The following is a 23,062-nucleotide window of genomic DNA, read 5'->3' on the forward strand; positions in this document are numbered from 1 at the left end:
CCGATTCATTGGCCTTCTTCGTAATTCTATTAAAATCCGAGGGCAACTGGGCGAAAGAAGCGCCAAACTTTCCATCCCCCCCGGAAAGACAGAGGACCAGAGGATCAAAATATAATTAAATAATTGATAACAAAATTAGAAAATTAGAATTTTCAAATTTTCGTTTTCCATTTCGTTTTCTGTCCCTATTTAAGTTCTATCTTACGTTTTCTTCTGTTTTCCTTTTTTTTTTTCACCTTAAGAAAAAAAACATATATTTTTCCATTTCTTCTTTTTCTTTTTCATCAACAGACCCACTACGTGAAAAGGCAGAATCAAATTCCAGGTAATTTTAACTTTTTTTTTTTTAACCGAATGAGTTTCTATTTCTTCTTTGTGAAATCTGCAAATTTTCTTCTTTTTTTTTTTTCTTTTTAAATTCTTTAATGGCTCTGGAGATTTGATGGATCGGAAGGTTGAATTGAAATTGAAGAAATGTTTACGATCAGAATGAATCTAAGGTCAAGAAATTGTATTGGAAATTCTTTATTTATTTTTCGGGGAATTTTTACTGTTTTTCTTTTTGCATTCAATTTTCTTTGTAGCCAAACAGAATCCAAACTCAGTTTTCCATTTTTCATTGTGACTGATTGGCTTTTGATCTGTCATTATAATTGTTTTTCCATAATTGATGGTTAATATTAACCTCCCCTATTTTAGAGTTTTTTTTACTATTCATAAAATTTAATCTCATTTACTTGTGTATCTGGAAAGTTCGAGTACTTTAAAAAAATGAATGGAGCCTTTGAGTTATTAAAAACATTGTTAGATTACAGCGTCGTCCTAATTAGATGTTTACGTTGACACCGAGACTTATAAATTTTTAAATAATTAACTCCAACATTGATTTCAGATGTGTTTAGTTTAATTGTTTAAGTGTTTAATTTTAAAAATAAATCATTTAAAAAAATTGAATTGTTTGATAACTACATTTTAAAACAATTTTTATTAAAAAAATAAATAAAAATTACCTTTTTGAAAAATATTTTATTCTCTTCAAATGGTTAGAGTATCATACTCTCAATCAAAATATTTTAGGTTGGAGTTGTTTCACCCTACAAATTGTTTGAACTAAAAAAAGAAGGCTTTTGAATAATTTTTTTAGGTGATGTTTTTCCCCCTTTATTCTAGAATTCATTAATGCCATTTTCACTTGTCTTAATATCATATTTTATTTGTAAAAAGAAATTTAATTAGAACCTCAATATATGGTGAACTCTGCCAGTAAATATTTATAAGTAGGCCTAAAGATTTATCATGACGTATATAACTTTTGTATAGAAATTTTGGTCCCGAAATATCATTTTTCTATTAGAATGTATTTCTTCAAACTATGTAATAATATTTACACTTTATAGCAAAAAGTTCTAAAAGTACATAACGCTTTTAGAATTTTTTACTATAAAATGTAAATATTTTTTGGATTTTTCTATTTATAAGAATTTTTCTAATGGATATATACTTGTCACTTTTGTACTACTCTATACTTTGCTATTTATCTAAATTTTTAACAATATATTATTTCAAGAAAGAAAAGAAAAATAAATAAAGGGAACTTTAGTACTCTATTCGATGCTTTCTATTCTGCTGTGGGCCTAGGTTATGGATATGGAGAGTGGGTTGGTATGTTTGGGGTGGGTTATTGAATTATAGAAAATCTGAGGTACAGTTCGGCCAACATCTAATAAGATTGTGGCAAGTGACAATTTTTTAAATGATATATTTTTTAAAATCCTTTCTTCTTCTTCTTCTTCTTCTTCTTCTTCTTCTTTTTTTTTTTTTTTTTGAGTGAAAGAAAATGATAATATGAGGATATGTGCAGCCTAGCTGGAGAAGTGATTCCCCTTGGAGAAGCGATTCTTATTATTTTTTAACAATGAGAAACTTTGAGTTATTATTAAGAGGGTAGGGGAACCACACTATAGTAGAGAAAGTATTCATTAATGAATTTGAATATATGGCATAGCTAGGCCTATTATGATTATTATTATTTATTTATTTTATTTTGTAGAAAAAAATTGTGCAGATAGTATCCAGTGGGAAAGTTAATAGCACAATGAAAAATAATGCATCAAATAAGTTACCATTATGACTTTTTATTGTGCAAGTTTAATTGGTTTTTAAAACCATGATCCGAATAATGTTGGGAAATAGTTGCTTCATCATTAGGCAAAAAAAAAAAAAAAAAAAAAATTATAGTCATGATTTCAAGATGAGGCACATTGTAATACAACTTATGTAGCTTAAGTTTGTTCTTTAATTAAAAAAAATCCACAACCACAGATGCGAAAAAGTACCTTAGATTTGGAATGGATGACTCACTTGATATCAGGAATCATAATGTTAAAAGCATAAGAATACTTGCTAGTATGATTTATATAAATATCTTTCGATTAACATTATATCAATTGTTTGTCAATCCAAACATAATTCAATAGATAAAACATCTATTATCATTTTAAAAATTATTGATAGTTTCATCCAATAATTACTCCATAATTATTGAACTCAAAAAAAAGTTTTGTTATTTATTATTTTTTTAGTTTATGGTGAAGTCTACAGATCTACCACTAAGAATAACATCTACTTTATGTTTGGACAAAGGGCTTTTGTTTGTTTGTTTGTTTTTAATTTTTTATTCATATTAGGCTATTTAAACATTTACTTTATCAAAGGTAATTTTTAATCCAAGTGTAAAATCCTAATTTTGAAAAATTGTCATTGTGATGTAAGAATCGAGATTTTTTTTGGTTAATTTAATATGACTTCAAATCGTGTTTAAAGATATTTACATTTTTTTTTTTATAATTATGAAAATTAATTTGAAGAAAAAAAGAGAATATTGATATGACTAGCATAACAATAGCCCCACTCTTCGGAAACTATCCACTATACTCTAAAATGAAGATTCTAATAATTGAAAATTAGGATTGAGTTTTGAAGGGATGGTGAAGCATCGACTGCGAAAAGGATTAACAAACTCTAATGGGATTGATCTAAAAGCCGATGAAATTGCTGAACAGCAGAAGACGACTAAAGCAGGTACTTTTTTTTTTCTTTTTAATTGTTTGGTCAGCATTCCATTTCCAGCGGCATTATTTCGTTCTTGAAAATTCAATCTCTTGGCGCTTTTTTTTTTTTTTTTTTAAAAAAAAAATTTTTGCTCTCCCTTTTCTTGGCAAATTGTTGACATTTGCTCGAAGAGGATTTTTCAATTGTTTCAAACATGGATGATAAATAAGATTTTCAGGCTCCACAATTTGGCCCTAGTTTAATAATCATTGCACATTTTTGTTTTTGTTTTTTTTTCTGATATCTTTTAAATATAGGAGTTGAATTTTTAACCAAATTTCAAAAATAAAGATAAATTTTAAAAATTATTTTTTTAATTTTCAAATTTTAGTTTGGTTTTAAAAATATGGGTAAAAAAATAAATAACAAAACAACAAATCTAGAAGTAGTTGAGGTGTTTATAAGCTTAATTTTCAAAAACAACAAATCAAAAATATTTTTCGTTTTTTGTTTTTGACTTTTTTCAATTTCGTTAAAAATACTTGAAATTACTAATCAACGTTTTAAAATAAAAATAAGGTTTTAATATAGCAGTTTTTAATAGAACATCAATATTTCAATGAATGCATAGAGACTAAAAGTACTTTTAATATTTTATTATTTCTACTTAAGATTTTGGTTAAATTATAAAGTTGGTCTCTATACTTTTATCTCTGTTTCAGTTTGGTCCTAATTTATTTCATATAGTTTGAGCTTAATTTAAATTTGAACCCTATAATTCTAAAAATTTCAATTGAGTCTCGATGTGGTAAAAGCTTATCAATATTAGCATAATATGTTTTTCCTTTTTATCTACTCAAGAAATTCATAAATTTCACTCTATTTGGACTCATATCTCAACCTTAACACATATATAACTAACACAATCGGTTAGATTAGAAAACACAAGCCAATACTATATCCATAGTCAATAATGATAAATTTGACCTAAAATATAAGGACTACACTGAAATTATTAAAATAATACCGACTAAATTGAAATTAAACTCAAAATCATAACAATCCAATCAAAAGTTTCGAAACAACAAGTATTGAATTAAGAATTAGTCCAAATCTAAATACCAGTTTTGCAACTCAACCCATGAATTATCTTTCAAACAAATAAAATTGTAGATTTCGTTTGGTAACCATTTCGTTTTTTGTTTTTTGTTTTTTAAAATTAAACTTATAGACACTACTTCTAACTTCGAATTTAACTAAAACAAATTTTAGAAGCTAAAAAAATAGCTTTTAAAATTTTATTTTTATTTTTTAAATTTGACATTATACTTAAGAAAGATTTTATTGTAAGAAATTGTGAGTAAATAGGCTTGGTTTTTTAAAATAAAAAACAAAAAACGAAATGGTTATCAAATGAGTCTAGTATTTATTTTTTTTATTATTTATTATTTATTTTTTGTTATCACAAGTTCGTAACTTATTTATTTGATAACCGTTCTTCAAACTATAGTGCATGAAGTGTGGAACAAAAAAATTCATCGCTTATGTTTTTTTTTTTTTTAAGAATGTTGTAGATTTGTTAGATTTTCTTTTTAGAAAAAAAAATAAATTGTTCAATTTTCAGAAATGGAACAAAAGATGACGAGAATCTTGAAGCTAATGAAGAACAAAGATCAAGGAAAAAGCAGAGGAATGGCAAAGGACTCGAAGAAAGAAACGGAAGTTGTAGGTCTCGTTGAAGATCTATACAACAATTACCAGTCGATTTATGAACAATATGGACACCTACGAGATGAGGCTGAGAGAATAGTTAAATCCAAAAAGGAAAATGAAAAGGATAACGAAGATGTCTCTTCTTCATCTTCAAGCTCCAGTTCCGACTCCGATTCGGAATACTTTTCGTCTGAGGAAACAAACACCAGTTTTCATAATTTACAGAATGAACACTCGAGCAACTTGCATGTTCAAATTCAAGCCGGTGAACTAGAAAAGCAAATTGTACAAAAGAATGAAGCCATGGCTAAGGTTGATTTTCTTCATCGGGAACTAGATAGCGTACGAAGCCAGAAACGCGAATTGGAAAATAGGAAAAACAAGGAGATATCCGAGAATATGGCTTTGATAGGAAATTTGAAAGAACAATTGGCGGAAAAGATTGGAGTTGAAAAGAAGATGCTGGAAGAGAAAGAGAGAGTTCTTGTTCAGATTAAGGACCTGGAAACGGAAGTAGACACTCTGCATTACCGAAAAAGGGAAATAGAAGAACAAAATATTCGGATGAGATCCGAAAATCAGTGGCTCAACACTAAGAATTCCGAATTGGAGATGGCATTGACGAGTAAGGAAACAGAAGCTTCTTCTCAGATGATCGCGTTAATGGAGCAAGTCAAGAGTCTGAAACAGAAAGTGGATGGATCACAGGCTGAAAAAACCAAATTAGGGCAAGAAATGGAGCGGTACAAACAGGAATTTTCTCACAAATTCTCCGAACTGGAGGCAGAAAACAACAAATTGAAAAGCAAAATCGTCGATCAGGAAAGAATCCTAAAAGAAAAAGACGAAACAATAATTACATTTAACGAGAAATACAAGCAAGCGAGGAACTGCTTACCTGACGTCGCTTCGAGTCTGATAGGCGCAGAGAGGAAGATGGAAGAATTAGCAGAAGAGCTCCGGAGCGGCCTGGAAGATAAAATCCGTCTGCTATCGCAGAGAATCCTCGTGGCAGAGCAACTACACAACGAAAGCAGAGAAAACTTCAGAGCAAGAAACAAAAGATACGAACAAGAGAAGAGACAGTTCGAACAAAAAATAGAAAATCACGAAGCGGAACTGATGAAACTCAGCAACATGAACGAATTCGGAATGGACAGAATGGCAAGAAAATTCGAAGAAGAGAGCGGGAAGCTTCTAAATCACATATTATGGATCACAAAGGAGCTTACCTTCGCGAAATACTGGGTAAGAACACGAAACAACGAGTTAAAACAACTGAAAACAAATTTAACTCGATTCGTAGCTCAGATGGAGGAAAAAGAAGAACAGGAATTCTTGCTAAGAGAGAAACTATGGAATCTAGAGGCGAAGATAAGCAAAGAAGGAGGAGAGAAACTGAACCTGATCCGAACCTTGGGCCAATTCGAGAAGAAGATGACAAAAATGGAGAACATACTGAAGGAGAAAGATGAAGAAGTGTTCCGACTTGCAGAAGAGAAGAGAGAAGTGATTCGGCAACTATGCGTTGTGATTGATCACCATCGCAGCCGCTACGATCATCTCAAGGACGCCATGCTTGGGAAGAAGGTCAGAAACAGAAGAATGATTTGATGCTGGGTTTTTCTGTTTTGACAATCATAACCTTTTTTGTTCCTTCATTCTAAAAATTTTGGGAAATTGTAAAAGTAAAGCAGCTATATAATATATATATTACTGATTGATTACACACACGTATATGTATTGTTTTATAATTTTTAATTCTTGCTCTGTCCCTCGCTCTCTCGCATAATTGCATAAGGCAATACCGGCCGCACCTAAACGAAACAATACTCGAGTTATCTTTTTAATATTTTTTGAAAAATAAAAATCAAAATGGACAAATACCAAATTTTTATTGGATACAACCCATACACGAGAAATGTACCAATCCCTCACATAAAAAAAATAATTAAAATATTTCAAAACATAAGTAAGAAGAATTTAGTTTGACAACTCTTTCCCAAAAATTTTTATTTACAAGTTTGTTTCATCTGGTATAGGTTGAAAGTATTTTTATTAATGTAAAATTACTATAAAGACAATTATAAAATATTATGAACTAATATTTTAAAATGATGGTCGTCAAAGTTAGTGGAGGTGGTTGTCGGAGTTAGTTGTCGACAGTAATGGTCAAATGTGGTCAGAGTTGGAGGCCGTAGAAATTCAACGAAAATGGCCGTCGTTAGAGGTGATCGTTGAAGATGGTGGCTGTAATGACAATAGGGACATCAGTGATGATAAAGGATAAGTGCACTATTACCAAGTTGGTGAAGTTCATGGGTATAAAATTTCAGCGACATATAAAGTTGGACCCCCAAACATTGATATCATAACTCATCTCAACTTATCTTTGAAAAAAAATCTTTTTAATCTTTGAATTTTCAATAATAGATGCGCTTTGATCTTTGATATCATATAAAGTTGGACCCCCAAACATTGATATCATAACTCATCTCAACTTATCTTTGAAAAAAAATCTTTTTAATCTTTGAATTTTCAATAATAGATGCGCTTTGATCTTTGATATTTCAAAATAGTCATTTTAGTTCCTAAATTTATAAGAATAGATTAGAAAATCCTCCGTTAGAATTAAGCAGAAAGTTGACTTGACATTTGAACTGCGGAATGAGGAAAATCATGTCCAAGTGTATCACATAATTAAAATACTGAATAAATTAGTCCTAAATGGGATAACCACCAATTCTTTGTGCGTCTTCTACATGATTCGGACTAAGGAGGCTTTGAATTCCGATTGACCGGCAAGCTTCCACCTTCTATTCCATCATTTGAGATTACCCTTTGTAACAATCTTATTGCCTTCCAAAGGTTCATCATCAATGGCTTCTTCAATTCCCCCTCTGTGTCATCGTCTCCCAAGCTTTCTAAAAATAAGGCCTCTAAATCTCATTACACAACTTTTCTTCTTCTTCCTTTTTCCCAGCCTGTCCAATCTCGAAACTATCAACGCCATGCTCGAACTTCTTTCGTCCTCCCAAAGAAACAAATTCCAAATCCATGAATCATTTTAGACCCTCAAATTCCAGTTCCAAAAGAGCCTCTTGAATATTTATTTACCAAATTGTTCACTGGGAATAGGTACGATAATGATATGTCTCTGTACACCTCTACTTTTATGTCTAGTTTGCAGAGGAGGACTAGAACCAACCATCCCAGTTGCGCCGCCACTGGTGACCACATGCGTCGTCCGCAAAGATGGTTTCCACGGACGTCAATGGAATTGGAGAGTTTCAACGGTGTGGATGTTTGTCGAAGATTTTACGCTCGAACCGGAATGAGCGTTTGTCAAGGCGTGGTTAACCGATTTAGGGCTCAATTTACTTAATATTTTAACTATTTGATCCATAATCTGTTGGTGTTGACACTCGTTGCCGATTAGCGTCTTCCCTATTATCCAGGGAATGTGGAGATAGTTTTCTAGTTTTTGGTTGTGTATGAGAAAACTCTTCTCTCTTCAAATTCTAAAATTGCATCAATTAATAATCAGCAGAATTGAATTGATTTTTATTCAAAACAGCATGCAATCTGATTGCATGATAGCTTTGACACAATGACAAAATGAGTGGAATAAGAGGTGGAAGAAGTGGAAAAGTTTGGATAAACTCACTTCCTCCATTTTTCTTCAATTTAAATGGATTTATCTTAAAATCCTAATTTAGTTTGAATTACAAAGTTCAAATTAAAAACAAAATGAAATTCAGTTAAAATATTAATTCAACCATTAATATTTAAATGAAATTTATTAATTCTATAATAAAATTAATTCTTAATAATTAATTAAATAAGTTAATTAATTTAATATCAAATATTAAATTAATAAAACACTTATTCCAGACATAAATTTCTATTCATGTAATCAATATTCAAATCATATTTAAATATTTTTCAATTCTCAAATTTCGTTTAATTCAATAATTAAATGTTTAATTATATCATATATAATTACCGATTTCCTTAATTCAAACTTAAGCGTTTCAAATTCACTCATCACGCTATTATAAGGTTTAATTCATTTATGAGCTAGTAGAGGAACCTAATATACCTACAGATCATGAGTTGCAATGATCCGAGATTAATTAGCTAAACTCTTAAAACCGAATTAATCAACATTCGTTAACTACCGAGTAACTCTACTAAAACTCGTAGTTGTACTCTCCTCACTATAGATATATTTCTGTCCACTTGCTTTGTCAAAAGTTGTTTTACCCCCGAGATTACATTTTGCTTCTTAAGTTCCACTGATCATCTAATGAACAATTGATTTGTGATCCAATCACCAAACTGAGTCCTCATCGGGCCAGTGAGAGGGTGGGGTCTCTTGTTCAAGACTCGAAGTCAACACTTAAGGGAACAATCTCTCTATTATCCCTAAAAGCAGGTAGGAGTGAATTCCGTCTTGTACCCTATGTCCCCAGCTATCTACTCGATCTTACCCTTGAAATGGGAGGCTGAGCCAATCTTACCCATGTAAATCTAAGGATAATCGCGAATAAACAGGAGTTCATAGTTAGCTCAAGATTAAGGTCAAGTTACCGGGGTCATCGCTTTAAAATAGTCAGACTTAAACAGTAAACAACGTTATAAAGTAAGAGTGTCTTATTTATTGGTTCGGTCTTATACAAACTCTTTGCACAAGACGCCGCCACTCACATGTCTCCACATAAATGATTTAGGATCACATCATTTGTACTAAATACAAAGTGGCCGCATCTAATAGGTGTTCCCAAAATAAGGTACCCAACATTATCCATATACTATAACTTGTTTTAGCTATCTATCGAACTTGATCCACTCTTATGTCTCCACATAAAGTCCAAGTACTCATGTAATAGTCATGGATCTTAGTTTATTGGATTTAGGTTATTTCTGAAATGAAATGAGCAATTTATACATTCAATAACAACTTTATTGAATAAACCTCAATAATATCTTAATTGATAACAGAATAAGTTTAATTGTTTACAAACCACGAGTTGTAAGACATAAAATCCAACATAATCTACCTGGGCAAGGTTTTCTTTATTCGGCATGCCACACATGCATTCAAAATGTCCAATCAACTTATTGTTTAATTCTAACGATTCTATTAATTTTTTTTTTTTTTTTTAAACTTTTAGTCTCAATTAGTATTTATCACGTGATTTTTACCTGCAAAAAGAATATATAATGATATAGCTCGCATGAAAGCATAAAGATAAAAACAAACAACATAAACAATTTTGGATACAATTAGAGGATCTTGTCAAATAATGAGAGGGAAGAGTGGAGTCCAAGTAAACGGAACATAAAGAATCAAAAGGAGGCTCTCCAACTATATACAATGATTAATGATTTTACCATTTGTTTGTTTGTTTTCCCTTTTAATCTTTGCACATTCACTCCATTCGTGAAAATACATAGGAAGAAAACTCAAGAAGAAAAAAATGGTCAGATCATTTGTTATTTCAATCAACCAAATTTAGAATTTTTCTATATACACGAGAAATCAGTTATAAAAAAAAAAATGTTTTAAAGATCGAGCCTAAAAGCGGACTTTTTCTTTTTAAGAGTGATTTTTTTCACATATTTATAATGTAAAAACAATTTTACCAATTAGAACCAAGATTGTTTTTAAATATAGAAAATGAATCAACTCATTTACAAATATAGTAAAATGTCATCGTTTATAGTCTATCACTGTCATTTATAGATGTCTATCATTGTATATCACTAAAAGACAGAGATATTTTACTATATTTCAAAATATTTTCAATGGTTTTGTCGTTTAAAACAATTACCTTAGAAAAATATATTAAGAAGCTATTTAAGGGTTGATAAAATAACTAGTAACTAAAAGTGAAAGTAGATTATATATGAAAACTTCGATTGTTACACACTTAACGTGAACTCTTTTCTCTCTTTCTAGATGCATTTCACCATTTACCTACTATAACAATATCCCTAAACTTCATGTGTATATGTTATGGTTTAAACTAAACCAGAGTGTTCTACAAAATCACTCATCTCATCTATAGTTTAAATTGTAGCTATATGTTCGCTTCTTTTACCTATATTAGACGCAAATACATTTTAGTTTAATTTAATATCCTTCTTTTCCTGTGTATTTATAGCTATCCATCATTTTAAACTTCTTCATTCAATATTGTTCATGAAGTGGTTATTAGAATATTAACTTTTATAAGAATCCATAGTAAAAATTGTTATGCAAGCTAACATATATTAGTGACTTCAAATTACACAAAATTTTAGTAGACAGCAAACAATAGCTTTTGAGCCCCCTAACCTTGTATATTATTCTAGCGCTAGGCTAGCGCGTTCCACCACTTCGACTGATGCGGATGCGGACGCGGTAATAACCTTGTCTTTGCAATCTTCTGTAGAGGTTTACCGGCGTTGTTGTCCCACAGACCAGGGGGAATCCAGAGCTAAGCCCCCCTTCTATTGCATAAGCTAAATAGGTGAAAGTTTCGCAGTTGATTTCCATTTTTTAAAAATTATAAATTAAATTTATGAACATCAGTTTAATAAACTTTTAAACTTTTAACTTCGTAAGTCTTAAAACCTTGAACGTGTCTATATTAAATAGGATTCCAAATTTCCAGTCTTATGTTTCTAGATCCATAAATTTTAAAGAATGTCGAACAAGTCAAACATCTATTAACACAAAAGTAAAAATTTAAAAATATAGCAATACAAGTGTACACAGGTTGGGTTAAGAGTAAGATTAAGGAAATTTTTTGGACCAACATGATCAAGTCATCGACCCTATTCATGGGGCAACCCAATCCATATAATTTTGAGTTGAATCTGTTGTGATTGGTGCTCTAAATCTCGTGTTCTCTCATAGTCTGTAAATTTTATATATAAATTATTTATTTAATAAAATAAGGTGTTATTTTATTCAACATTTAGATTGCACTTACTCAATCTAATAAACTAAGATTCGTGGTTATTTTATGTAATTTAAACATGTATGTAGTTGACATACATGTGGATCATGTTTAAGTTGTAGGATTTGAATCCTCAGCGGAAGCGAGTAATCGTCTTTATGTTAGTTAATTTGTTTTTAGAAAGAAATTAAAAAATAGAGAAAACACATAAAGATAAATATTATTCTAAGCATATTGTCTAAATATAGAAAGGAAAGGGAAGACGAGAAACTTACCCTTGAAGATAACAGTTCTTCACGTGCTCTTTTCCGAAGATCATGAGCACTTCCTCCACATCACAAACTCTTTCTCCACGAACACAGCAAGATACATAAATTCTCTTAGACGTTACCACCAAAGCCTTCCTTGCTATTCTCGAGGTAAGCAATCAAGACGGAGTTGTGGGCTCGTCTAAGAATTTTGGTGAGGGAGAATTTTGTTTTTCTTGAGAGAGTTCTCGGGAGAGGAAGAATAATTATAGAGAGTTCACCCCACTGTGAATATCACGTATATCTCTACTTAAAACTCCGTGTAATCCATGTTACAAGAGAATGAGGGAAATTATTCAAAATAACCCCTTTCATCACATAGAATAACTCTCATTATATTAGAACAAATACAATTAAATCAAACTTTATATTATATCACTTATAATATAATCTATAGTTTATATTATAATATAGTGTAACTTTACATTCTCATAACTTATTGTTTTAATATGAATCTCATTCATATAATTAATATTTGAATCATATTCAAATATTTATTTCTCTCATCAAATTTCATATTATAATGTATCCATATACATTATATTAATTGCATCTCATGCAATTAATTCTCTTTAATTAATTTGAACAATTCAAATTTATCTAAAATTAACTAGTTCTTATTTAATCTCTATTAAGCTAGCAAGTGAAAGAAAACAAACACGAGGATCTTCATGAGCAGTAAAAAAGATCGTTCCAAATTTCATTTAGATTAAACACAAACAATTACAATCTAAAATGGAAACTAACATATCATGCATAAATATAAATTACAGCATGCTACAACAAGATTCAAGGGATAGAGTCTTTGAAGAACCATTCTTCAAGAATCCCTCGAACAGTCTCCTATGTGTCCAACAACAGCACACGAACGTAATGAACAGACTACGACCAATAGCACGAACACAACGATCGTCTGGATGCTCCTCGAACCCAATTGAGTCCCACTCGATCCACGAATTGAGTAAAGACATTACCATAAATGTTACCTTGGTATTCTCGATGTGAGAATTCATGAGTTGTGGGCTCTGTATGATTTTGGCTTGAGGAAGAGATTTGAGGTATGCGATTGAGTAGACGATCGAGCAAGTAGGAGATAAGACACTGTCTATCGCATAGACTGTAACACCTCACACATTTTTATATAATAATGTAATTTCAGTAATGTTATATTTTGGTAATTCAATAATTGCTTAGTCGGAGGGCCTTTTTGGAATTTTGGATCTCAAGTATAAATGCGAGAATTTAAGTTGGCAGAAAATTATTCAATTTTGAATTTGAATGTGAAAATTATTGACAGGAATTAATTTCCTTTTTGAAACGGAAAGAAATTAATTATAATTTTGTTTTCCTTTTTAGTTATTATTATTATTATTATTATTATTATTATTATTATTATTATTATTATTATTATATTAAATCAACCCTTTCCCTCCTTCTTCCTCGCACGACACACCCCTCCCCGATTTCTTTCTCCTCTTCTTCCTCCCGACCCAGCCGATCTCCTCCTCGCTCGCTCAAGCTTCGCCGGTCGTTCAGTCGTCGCTCGTGGCCAATCTCGCCGCGTAACCCTCCCCTATAACCTCTGTTGACTGCCGCCTCCCTTCACTGCCCAGATCTAAATGCCGCTGCACCGCCCCTTCACACGTCTGGACCACAAAGCAGTCGCCGCCACTTGATTCACACTCAGCTGCGCCTCTGATCGTCGAATCCCGACGGTATCGCTCGCCAACCCGCACTGCTCTCCGTGGGTTGCAGGTCGACGCCCAGAATCTCGAGTTCGACAGTCACGCAAGGGTGCTTCGGATCAGTCATTTCTTGTCGTTTGTACTGCCAACAGTAAGAGTCGTCGGAACTTGTGGATTTGGAGTAAGATTGTCTATTTTAATTGGATTTATTGGCTAATGGTGTTCTGCTTCAACCTATTGACACATATTTGTTTGGGTTTTAAAAATCAAGTTTTGGAGAAGCTTTGAAGTTAAAAGGGTGATGTCAAGAGGATTTTGGTTGTGATTTCGACAAGCTTTTGGGTAAGATTATTAGGAATTATTTGGTTAATTTGGTTGCTGGAACTAAGCTCTTTTTATTAATTGTAATTTTGGATTATGTTTAGGCCATTTAGGCCTAATTCAAGATCCATCTAAGCTAAGAGGAAGATTAATTTGCTTGTCGCTTAGACATAATTTTTGACTTCGAGGTAAGTAATCTTACTATTGGAACTGCCCACGGGCCAGACTTTAGTTGTATGCTAGCATGATAAGTGTATGCTATGGTAAATGTTAGCATGTTGATTGACAGTATGACCTGAATCAAGGTATGTTCAGCCACGAATTCTGATTTGTTTACATACACACCTAAGTACTTGATCGTTAGTATGTGATAGTATGTGTTTTCACATGTCGATGTCTGATCTGCTAGTATTGAGGCATACTTGCATGTTGTAGATTTATGATGTAAGTTATACATGGATGATGTATAATATGTTATTAAGAAATATGTGTATGTGATGAAGCCATGGTATCAAGGATTTTTATGTATGTTTTAGAACTGTACAATGTTGAATCTTAGCACATTAAGACTGTGTGACTATCCTCATTGATTAGTTAGACGCTCATCAGTTTGTGTTTCCTTCGAGATTCACCAGTTTGTGTTTCCTTCGGGATTCACCAGTTTTGTGTTTCCTTTAGGATTCACCAGTTTTGTGTTTCCTTCCGGATTCACCAGTTTTGTGTTTCCTTCGGGATTCACCAGTTTTGTATTTCCTTCGGGATTCACCAGTTTGTGTTTCCTTCGGGATTCACCAGTTTTGTGTTCACTTCGGGGTTCATCAGTTTTGTGGGCATACTTAACTACAATAGGATAGGGCTCAGTCTCTCGTTTGTTCCATTTGTTTATGTGCCGTAGGTGGGTATCTAGAGGATATAGATGCCTAGCCTGACCCGAGTGGTGGGGTTACTTACTGAGTATTTCATGCTCATTCTTTCTTGTGTTGATGTTTCAGGTAAGGGTAGAGATGCACCGGCGATGGCGCAGCGGAATTCATGATCGTGCCACTGGGACTAGTTTTTACGCTTCCGCATCATGACCTTTAGAGTCCTTATTTTTCCCTTGATGTTTAGTTTTACTGTCTTAAACTTATTATTGCGGATTATTTCTTTTATATACTTTTAATAGTTTTTATGAATTATAGGTACCCTATTATTGTTTTAACAATTGCATTTAATAAATGTCTTTTGACCTTCTCATGTTTAATTAGCATCTATTTCAACAAAACTGAGCGTCGTTTTAAATTTTATGCATGCATTTATTTTAGTAACGATTTAACCTAAGTCCTAGGGGGTCGGGTCGTTACATAGACGATGTACTCAATCGTTTAATAAGTGGCAGCCTATCGCATAGACTTTGCTACTCGATCGTGTAACAATGATCAACTGAATGACTATAGTATAGTCAACTCCAAGCGATTATTGAGCTGATCGTATAGTCTCTCAACGGCTATCGCTTGGTAAAACAATTTTACTTGATAGCTCTTTTCCGTTAGTACTTTCGGAATAAGGCAACTTCTAAATTTAAGAAAACAATTTTCCTTTTATCTCACTGTTACCAGAAAACTTTCAATAACCTCTCACTCAATCAGTTATTAGAGAAAAAAAAGTTAATTATCATATAATTAATATATTATAAATAAATATGATAACCAACTTATCATATTACATTTATAACATATAGTTTTAATATTTCATCATATAAAACATACAAACCATAGTTCTTTTTCTATTTTATGGTACTTGATATAAATCATATTTAAATCAATTCCTCCAATTAATGTATCTCATGCATCATACCAATTATATCGCATATAATTGAATTTCCTCTTGTTAATTTAAACACTTCAAACTAACCCCAAAATCTGATTCTCAACTTGAACCCATTGAGCTACCAAGGGAACCTTATGAACTTGTAGCTTGAAACTCCAACGGTATGTGAATAACTAACTAAACTCTTTAGTCACGAGATCCACCATCTGTTGACTGTCAGGCACTCCACTGAAGATCGACAGCTGCACTCTTCTCACTACAGATATATTTCTATGTCTATATTAACCAATCAACAGTGTGATAACCCTTCACAAATCGCTCATAAGTACAGCTGGGTCAATTGACCATTTTACCTCTGTAGTTACATCCAACTCCTTAAGTACCAGTAATTTCTCTAATGAACAATAAGTCATAATTCTACTATGACCGGGTCCTCTCTTCCAAAGAGAGGATGTGGCCACTATGTTCAAGATCCGGAATCAGCCCTTAAGAGAGCAATTTATCTACTTATCTTTGCTTCGGAGAAAGAGTGAATTTCATCTTGTGTAGCTGAGTTTCCAGCTCCCCAATCAGATAAATCCCCAAAAAAGTAGGCTTGTTGAGTTGGCAATCTGGCCACTCTCACCCATACTAATCAAAGGACCACTCTCATAGGCAGGAATTCCCAAAACACTCAGGATTAAGGTCATGTCACCTATGGTCATTTTAGTAAGATATAAGTCTCAATTATCAAGAGACTAATCATCTCGTGGTCCGGTCTTATATAAACTCTTTGTAAGGGACACCCCCGCTCGCATGTATCCACATGAATGATCAGTATCAGACCATCTGTAGTAGTTTACAACACTTGTAAACCTTTACAAAACAGGTCGTATCCGTGGTGTCACCAGGATCCCTCATTTATCCTTATACTACAGATTATTTAGGTTATTACTTAAGGCATTATCCACTTGTATGTCTCACATACATGCTTAAGTTTACATGAAATAACCATGAATCTTAGTTTATTGGATATGAGTAAATGCAAATAAAATAACATTTATTTTATTAATAACAATGTGTATAAATTGTTTACAAACTACGAGACTCGGGGAGAATTAGAACACCAATCCCAACAGCAAGAAGACCGTATAAACCTACAAATTAGAAGCTACACTAATACAAAATTAATTAATTAAACTATTTATTTAATTTAATCAACATTCATTAATTGTCGGTCATTCTATTAAAGACCAATAGCTGCACTCTTTAAACTGTAGATATATTTCTGTGTCGATGTATATAACCAATCGACAGTAAGTTGACCCTTCACAAATTGCCTGTAACTACATTGGATCAAATGACTGTTTTACCCTTATAATTACATCTAACTTCTTAAGTATCATTGATCCCTCTTATGAACAATTAGTTATAGTCTAACTATAAACTAGTCTACTCTTTGGCTAGTGAAAGGATGAGGAGTCTCATTGTTCAAGATCTGGAATCAACACTTAAGGAAACAATTTATCTACTTATCGTATGACGGGGAAGGAGTGAATTCCATCTTGTGTAGTTGTATTTCCAGCTCCCCACTCGGACGAATCTCCAAAATGGTAGACATATTGAGTCGACGAATCTGGCATCTCTCACCCATATAGATCAAAGGATCGCCCTTATAGACAGGAGTTCATAACCTACTCATAATTAAGGTCAAGTTACTTATGGTCATCCTAGTGAAATGTATGTCTCTTCAAGTAACGGTGTTATAAAGAGAGACTAATCCTTTCGTGGTCGATCTTATACAAGCTATTTGTACAGGATACCTCCACTCACATGTCTCCACATGAACGACCAGGATCAGATCATTTGTAACATTTACAGCAATTGTAATGATTATAAAACGGGCCATATTCATAGTGTCACAAAGGTAAGGTACCCCATATACAACAGATCATTCAGGTTGTTACTTAAATATGATCCACATGTATGTCAACCATATACATGTTTAAGTTACACTAAATAACCTTGGATTTTAGTTTATTAGATTTGAGTGAATGCAAACTAAATGTGAAATAAAATAACACTTTATTTTATTAAATAAATAGTTTATGTACAATTAATTTAGAAAACTACAAAATCTATGAAATTTAAGGCATCAACACCAACATAAGTAATAACCTAACTGGTCTGCATAATATACGGATAAGGTTGGGTGCCTTATTCTGGTGACACTACGGATACGACTCACTTTGTAATTGTTACAAAAATTGTAAAGTATTACAAACGATGTGATCCTAATCGTTCATGTGGAAACATGCAAGTGACGATATCCTATACAGAGAGTTTGTATAATACCAGATCGCAAAATGATTAGTCTCTCTTTATAACACCATTAATTGAAGAGATTAACACTTCATAGGATGACCATAGATGACTCTACCTTGATCCTAAGTGATTTATGAACTCTTATCAATGAAGGCAGTCATTTGATCTGTATGAGTGAGAGTGGCCGGATTTTCCAACTCAATTAGCCTACCATTTTGAGAATTTGTTAGAGTACGGAGCTGGGAACATATCTACACAAGATGAAATTCACTCATTCCTGTCATTAGGGTAAGTAGATGAATTGCTCCCTTATGAGTTGATTCCGGGTCTTGAACAATAAGACCCTGCCATTTCACTTGCTCGAGAGTGATTAGTTTATAGTTTGACTATAAACTGTTTGTTAATTAAAGTGATCAATGGTACTTAAGGAGTTATATATAATTACAGGGATAAAATGGTAAATTGACCCAACTGTAATTATTAGCGATTCATGAAAGGTTGATTTCTATCAATTGGTTATATCCATAGACATAGAAATATATCTACAGTGCGAAGAATGTAGTTGTGGGTCTTTAATGGAATGACCTACAGTTAATGAATGTTGATTAATTTAATTAAAGAGTTTAATTCATTAATCCTATATCATTGGAGCTTCTAATATGTAGGCCCATCAGATCCACTTGCTACCTCAATAAGGGTAAAAGAGAAATCGATTAATTTTGGATTAATTTGAATTATTCAGACTAAACAAGGGAATTTATTATATGAGATACAATTAATATCATGTATGTGGATATATTATAATGTAAAGTTAATTTTGAATGAGATTCAAAACTATACTTTATAAGAGAGATAAATATTTGAATAATATTCAATATTAATTATATGAATGACATTCAAATAAAACTATAGGTTAAAATTAATATGAATAAAATTCATATTAAACTATAGATCATGTGAGAAAATATTATTTGAATATGATTCAAATGAAATTAAATATATGATATTTAAATTATTAATTAATTAATATTATTTAAAGATATATACATTAAATTTTATTTAATATATACATTATTAAATTTTTTTAATATAAGGAATTAACTTCCTTAAGAGTAGGGATGACAACGGGGTTGCAGCGCGGCGGGGATGCACTCCCCATTCCCGTCCCCATGGGAATTTTTAATCCGCGTCCCTGCCCCATGCTCCATTTTGGGGAGTCGGGGTTAGGGTCGGGGAATTCTCGTTTAGGGATTCGGGTCCCCAGGGGAAAATCCCCACTTTTTATTTTATTATTTTAATTATTTTAAATTGACTAAATTTAATGTTTGCATTGAAATTGTAAATTTTATATAGGAAATTAGTATTATTGTTACATATACTTATTTAAATTAAACATTACATGATTTCTTTTATTATAAATTAATAAAAATTAAATTTATTATATTAGATTTTTAAAATTAAAAAAGAAAAAAAAATTGAAACAATATGTTTCAGTTATTATTATTATTATTATTAGATATATATATATATATATATATATATATATATATGGACAATTAAAAAAATCGGGGCGGGGACGGGGATAGGCCGAGGATTCCCCCCGTCCCCACCCTATCCCTGTCTAGGGACTCGATTTAAATCCTCGGTTTGACCCCGTCCTCGATCAAACCGGGGATTTCCTGCCCCAATCAGGTCGGAGACTCGACCCTGCAGGGAATTTTGCCACCCTTGCTTAAGAGTTATTTGTGAAGTAATGATCTAGTAGATGAGGAGTTATAACCTCCCTCCAACCATTTTATCTTCACTCATGAAAAGAGAATGAGAAGTTTTTTTTTTTTTTTCTATCGATTCATTCCTACACATCACATAAAAAGAGAGTTCTCTTTGCAAGAATTCTTCTTCTCCCCCACACAAAAGTTCTCTCTCACATGAACTCTTCCTAACAAATTAAGGATCCTACAATCCTTGATCATTGTCTAGAGAACAACAAGGAAACTGAGTGGTGGTGTCTTGTTACGAGTTCGTGTTCATTCGTGAGTTTGGGAAGAAGTTTCGATATTTGTGAGTTTGTGAAAAGGAGGAGAATTGCATTGAATAAGGTCTTTAAGAGGTATATTCTCTTCCCCTTAAAAGCATGTTGTATGTATATATGTTTATCTTGTACATGTTATATGATTTATCTGTTTTTTACACGTTCCTAAAATGAATTACATTGGCACATGTGTTCACGTGCTGCCGTTATGGAATTCTATTCCTTTAGGATCAGGGGTCGGGGCAGGGGATTTACATACCTTTTTAATATAATAATTTGAGGTTGAGTTAGGTCAATCCGATTTAAACTTCCAGCTCGAGAGCTTTAAAAAAAACAAATCTAACCCAAATTGGGGAAAAAGATCTGACTCAACCCTTATTATTTGGATTGGTTAATTTGAGTTATTCAAGTTCTCATATTTTATGAAGGGGAAAAAGTGAAATTTACAAGTTTTTGGGATTGAGTCAGGTCAATTCAACTAGAACCCCAACCTGAAAATTTTTCAAAAACTAATCCAACCCCGTAAAAAATATATATATGACCCAATTCTACGATTTGAGTTGGTTAGTTTGAATTATTTGAATTCTACCCATCAATACTTTTTAAATCTTTATTACACGGAAATCAAAAGTTTATTGACTTAGACACAAATGTACCCATCTATTATTTAAGTGCTAAATTTGTACATTAACTATTAAGTTATATTTAAAATTAAACTAACTAACTCATAGAAACTGTTAAAATTGCTACCAAAACAAGCAAACTTGAACTAAATGCAGTCGTTCAAAGGATTTCAACCACTTTTTTCAATTTCAAATTGCACGTCCAATTGAAATCGTAGACAAATTTGAAGCAATCAAGTATCGTTTATATAGGTGTGTTTCGTTCTTATTGCCGAGTTTCATCTAACTTATTTCTGCTGTCATAAGAGGATACGATTTTAAAAATCATTAGATATTAGATAATAGTAAAAATGACCTAAAATCAATATGAATATACGACTAATTTCGTAATTTCGTTGAAATTGAGATCATGATCTGAAGTTCATTTTCCTCGTTCCCGTAATTTAAGGACAATAAAATTCGATCACTAAAAAACAGAAGACAAATAAAATAAAAAAAGCGGGAACGCCCAAAACGAAACAGTTTCGCCTTTTCAAAATGTTATTTTTTTTAATAGTTAAAATACTCTTAAAATTCATCTAATTTTAGTGTCTTAATTGAGCAGATGTACTTTTAATAAATTTTAAATTCTCTTAAAAGTTTATTATTTATTTTTTAAAAAACTTTTTACTACCTATAAATATTTTCAATTTTTTTAAAAACATAATATTGTACTTTTAATAAATTTTGAATTATCTTGAAAATTTATTATTTATTTTTAATTTTTTTTTTTACTATCTATAAAGATTTTCAATTTGTTTTAAAAAATAATATTTCAATTTAAATTGTAGAAACATATTTACGATATTATTATCATTTAACTTATTTCAATAATTAATTTTAAAGGACTAGATTTAAGATTTAACGAAAGTATAAAAGTTAACCCAAATTATATTAACTAAAACTAAATCATTCTCGGATCAAAATAGTATTTTAACTCTTAATTTTTTAGTACTTACTTTAGGTTACCATTTTTGTTATAGTACTCCAATTTCATTTATAGTACTTTCACTAGATTTTCAATTTTAGTACTTCAAAATTATTATTATTGTTTTTTTTTTTAATCAAAACTAGATAAATAACAATGAAATTTTTGTGCAATAAAAGACTATAAGATGGTGTCTGAGGCACTGAATTGATTATTAATGTCAGTAGATTATAATAATTTGTAAGTTATAGTCTAAGTTATAATAGTGTTTGTTTGAGGTGCATATTATTTTAACATGGATAGGAAATAGTACACACAATAATAAATAGAGATTTGAAATAGTAATATTACAGTTAGGAAATAGTAGACACTGTAGTAAAATATAATTTAAAATAGTAATATTGTAGTTTATTATAATATATAATAGTTGAAAACGTCCACTATTATAACCGGAGTCCCAAACATGCTCTAATAAAGAGAGATTGAAACAGTAGTACTATACTTAATTGTAAGTTATAATAGTTAGGAAATAGTAGATACTATAGTAAAATATAATTTAAAATAGTAATATTGTAGTTTATTATAATATATAATAGTTGAAAACGTCCACTATAATAACCGGAGTCCCAAACATGCACTAATAAAGAGAGATTGAAACAGTAGTACTATACTTAATTGTAAGTTATAATAGTTAAAAAATATAATCATTATAATTCGAACCTAAAATATAGAGTGAGTTATAATAACTTCTCTATTCACTTAAAGTTGGTGTCTAAACAACTCAACGTGTCCATATTTTCACAATTAATAATAAAAAAGACTAATGTACTTTTCTTTAAAACAAAATCAAGTATAAACTAAATGTACATACAAATTTTAAGATTTATTAAAAAATAAAAACCAACAAAAAAAACTATATAGGTAAAAATGAGTTTGGCTCAATATTTTGACATGATTTTCGTACTCAGAGATAAAAGGTTCAGTGATTATAAAAAACAACAAATTATATGGACTAAAATAGAACAAAATATAGGGACTAATATGATAGTAGTTTAATTATATAATAATAAATAAATTATATATATATATATATATTTTGTTGTTTATTTGTCAGGACTCACGATTAGAAACATGGAGTTCTTTTGCCTGGACTAGGAGGACGAAAAGTTGAAATTGACGACGAAAAGAAAGGGCGGGCTTAAAATCTCAGTGGCAGTCGCGTAAATATTTGATTCCAAAAAGGGCAAAAAGATAAGCGATAATGTCCAAAGATTCCGTCCCCTCAAATTTTGAAGCTGC

The 23,062-nt window shown here is 31.5% G+C and overlaps 1 protein-coding gene across 1 annotated transcript; it reads left to right on the forward strand.

Moving 5' to 3' along the window:
- Positions 1-240: 240 nt before the first annotated feature.
- LOC150038741 (uncharacterized) lies at positions 241-6,497 on the forward strand. Its single transcript, XM_039047267.2, has 3 exons — positions 241-325; positions 2,968-3,081; positions 4,676-6,497. The coding sequence occupies exons 2-3, from the start codon at positions 2,985-2,987 to the stop codon at positions 6,376-6,378; spliced, it is 1,800 nt and encodes a 599-aa protein (XP_038903195.1). The 5' UTR covers positions 241-325; positions 2,968-2,984; the 3' UTR covers positions 6,379-6,497.
- Positions 6,498-23,062: the final 16,565 nt, after the last annotated feature.

This window comes from Benincasa hispida, chromosome 1, assembly GCF_027475165.1.
Source record: "Benincasa hispida cultivar pf3 chromosome 1, pf3_genome.v1.1, whole genome shotgun sequence".
Lineage (NCBI taxonomy): Eukaryota > Viridiplantae > Streptophyta > Magnoliopsida > Cucurbitales > Cucurbitaceae > Benincasa > Benincasa hispida.

Bases quoted from the DNA above. Each gene is read 5' to 3' on its own strand.
- LOC150038741 (XM_039047267.2), top strand. From the start codon at position 2,985: ATGGTGAAGCATCGACTGCGAAAAGGATTAACAAACTCTAATGGGATT. The intron at 3,082-4,675 runs GTACTTTTTTTT...TTCAATTTTCAG, and splicing joins GCAGAAGACGACTAAAGCAG to AAATGGAACAAAAGATGACG.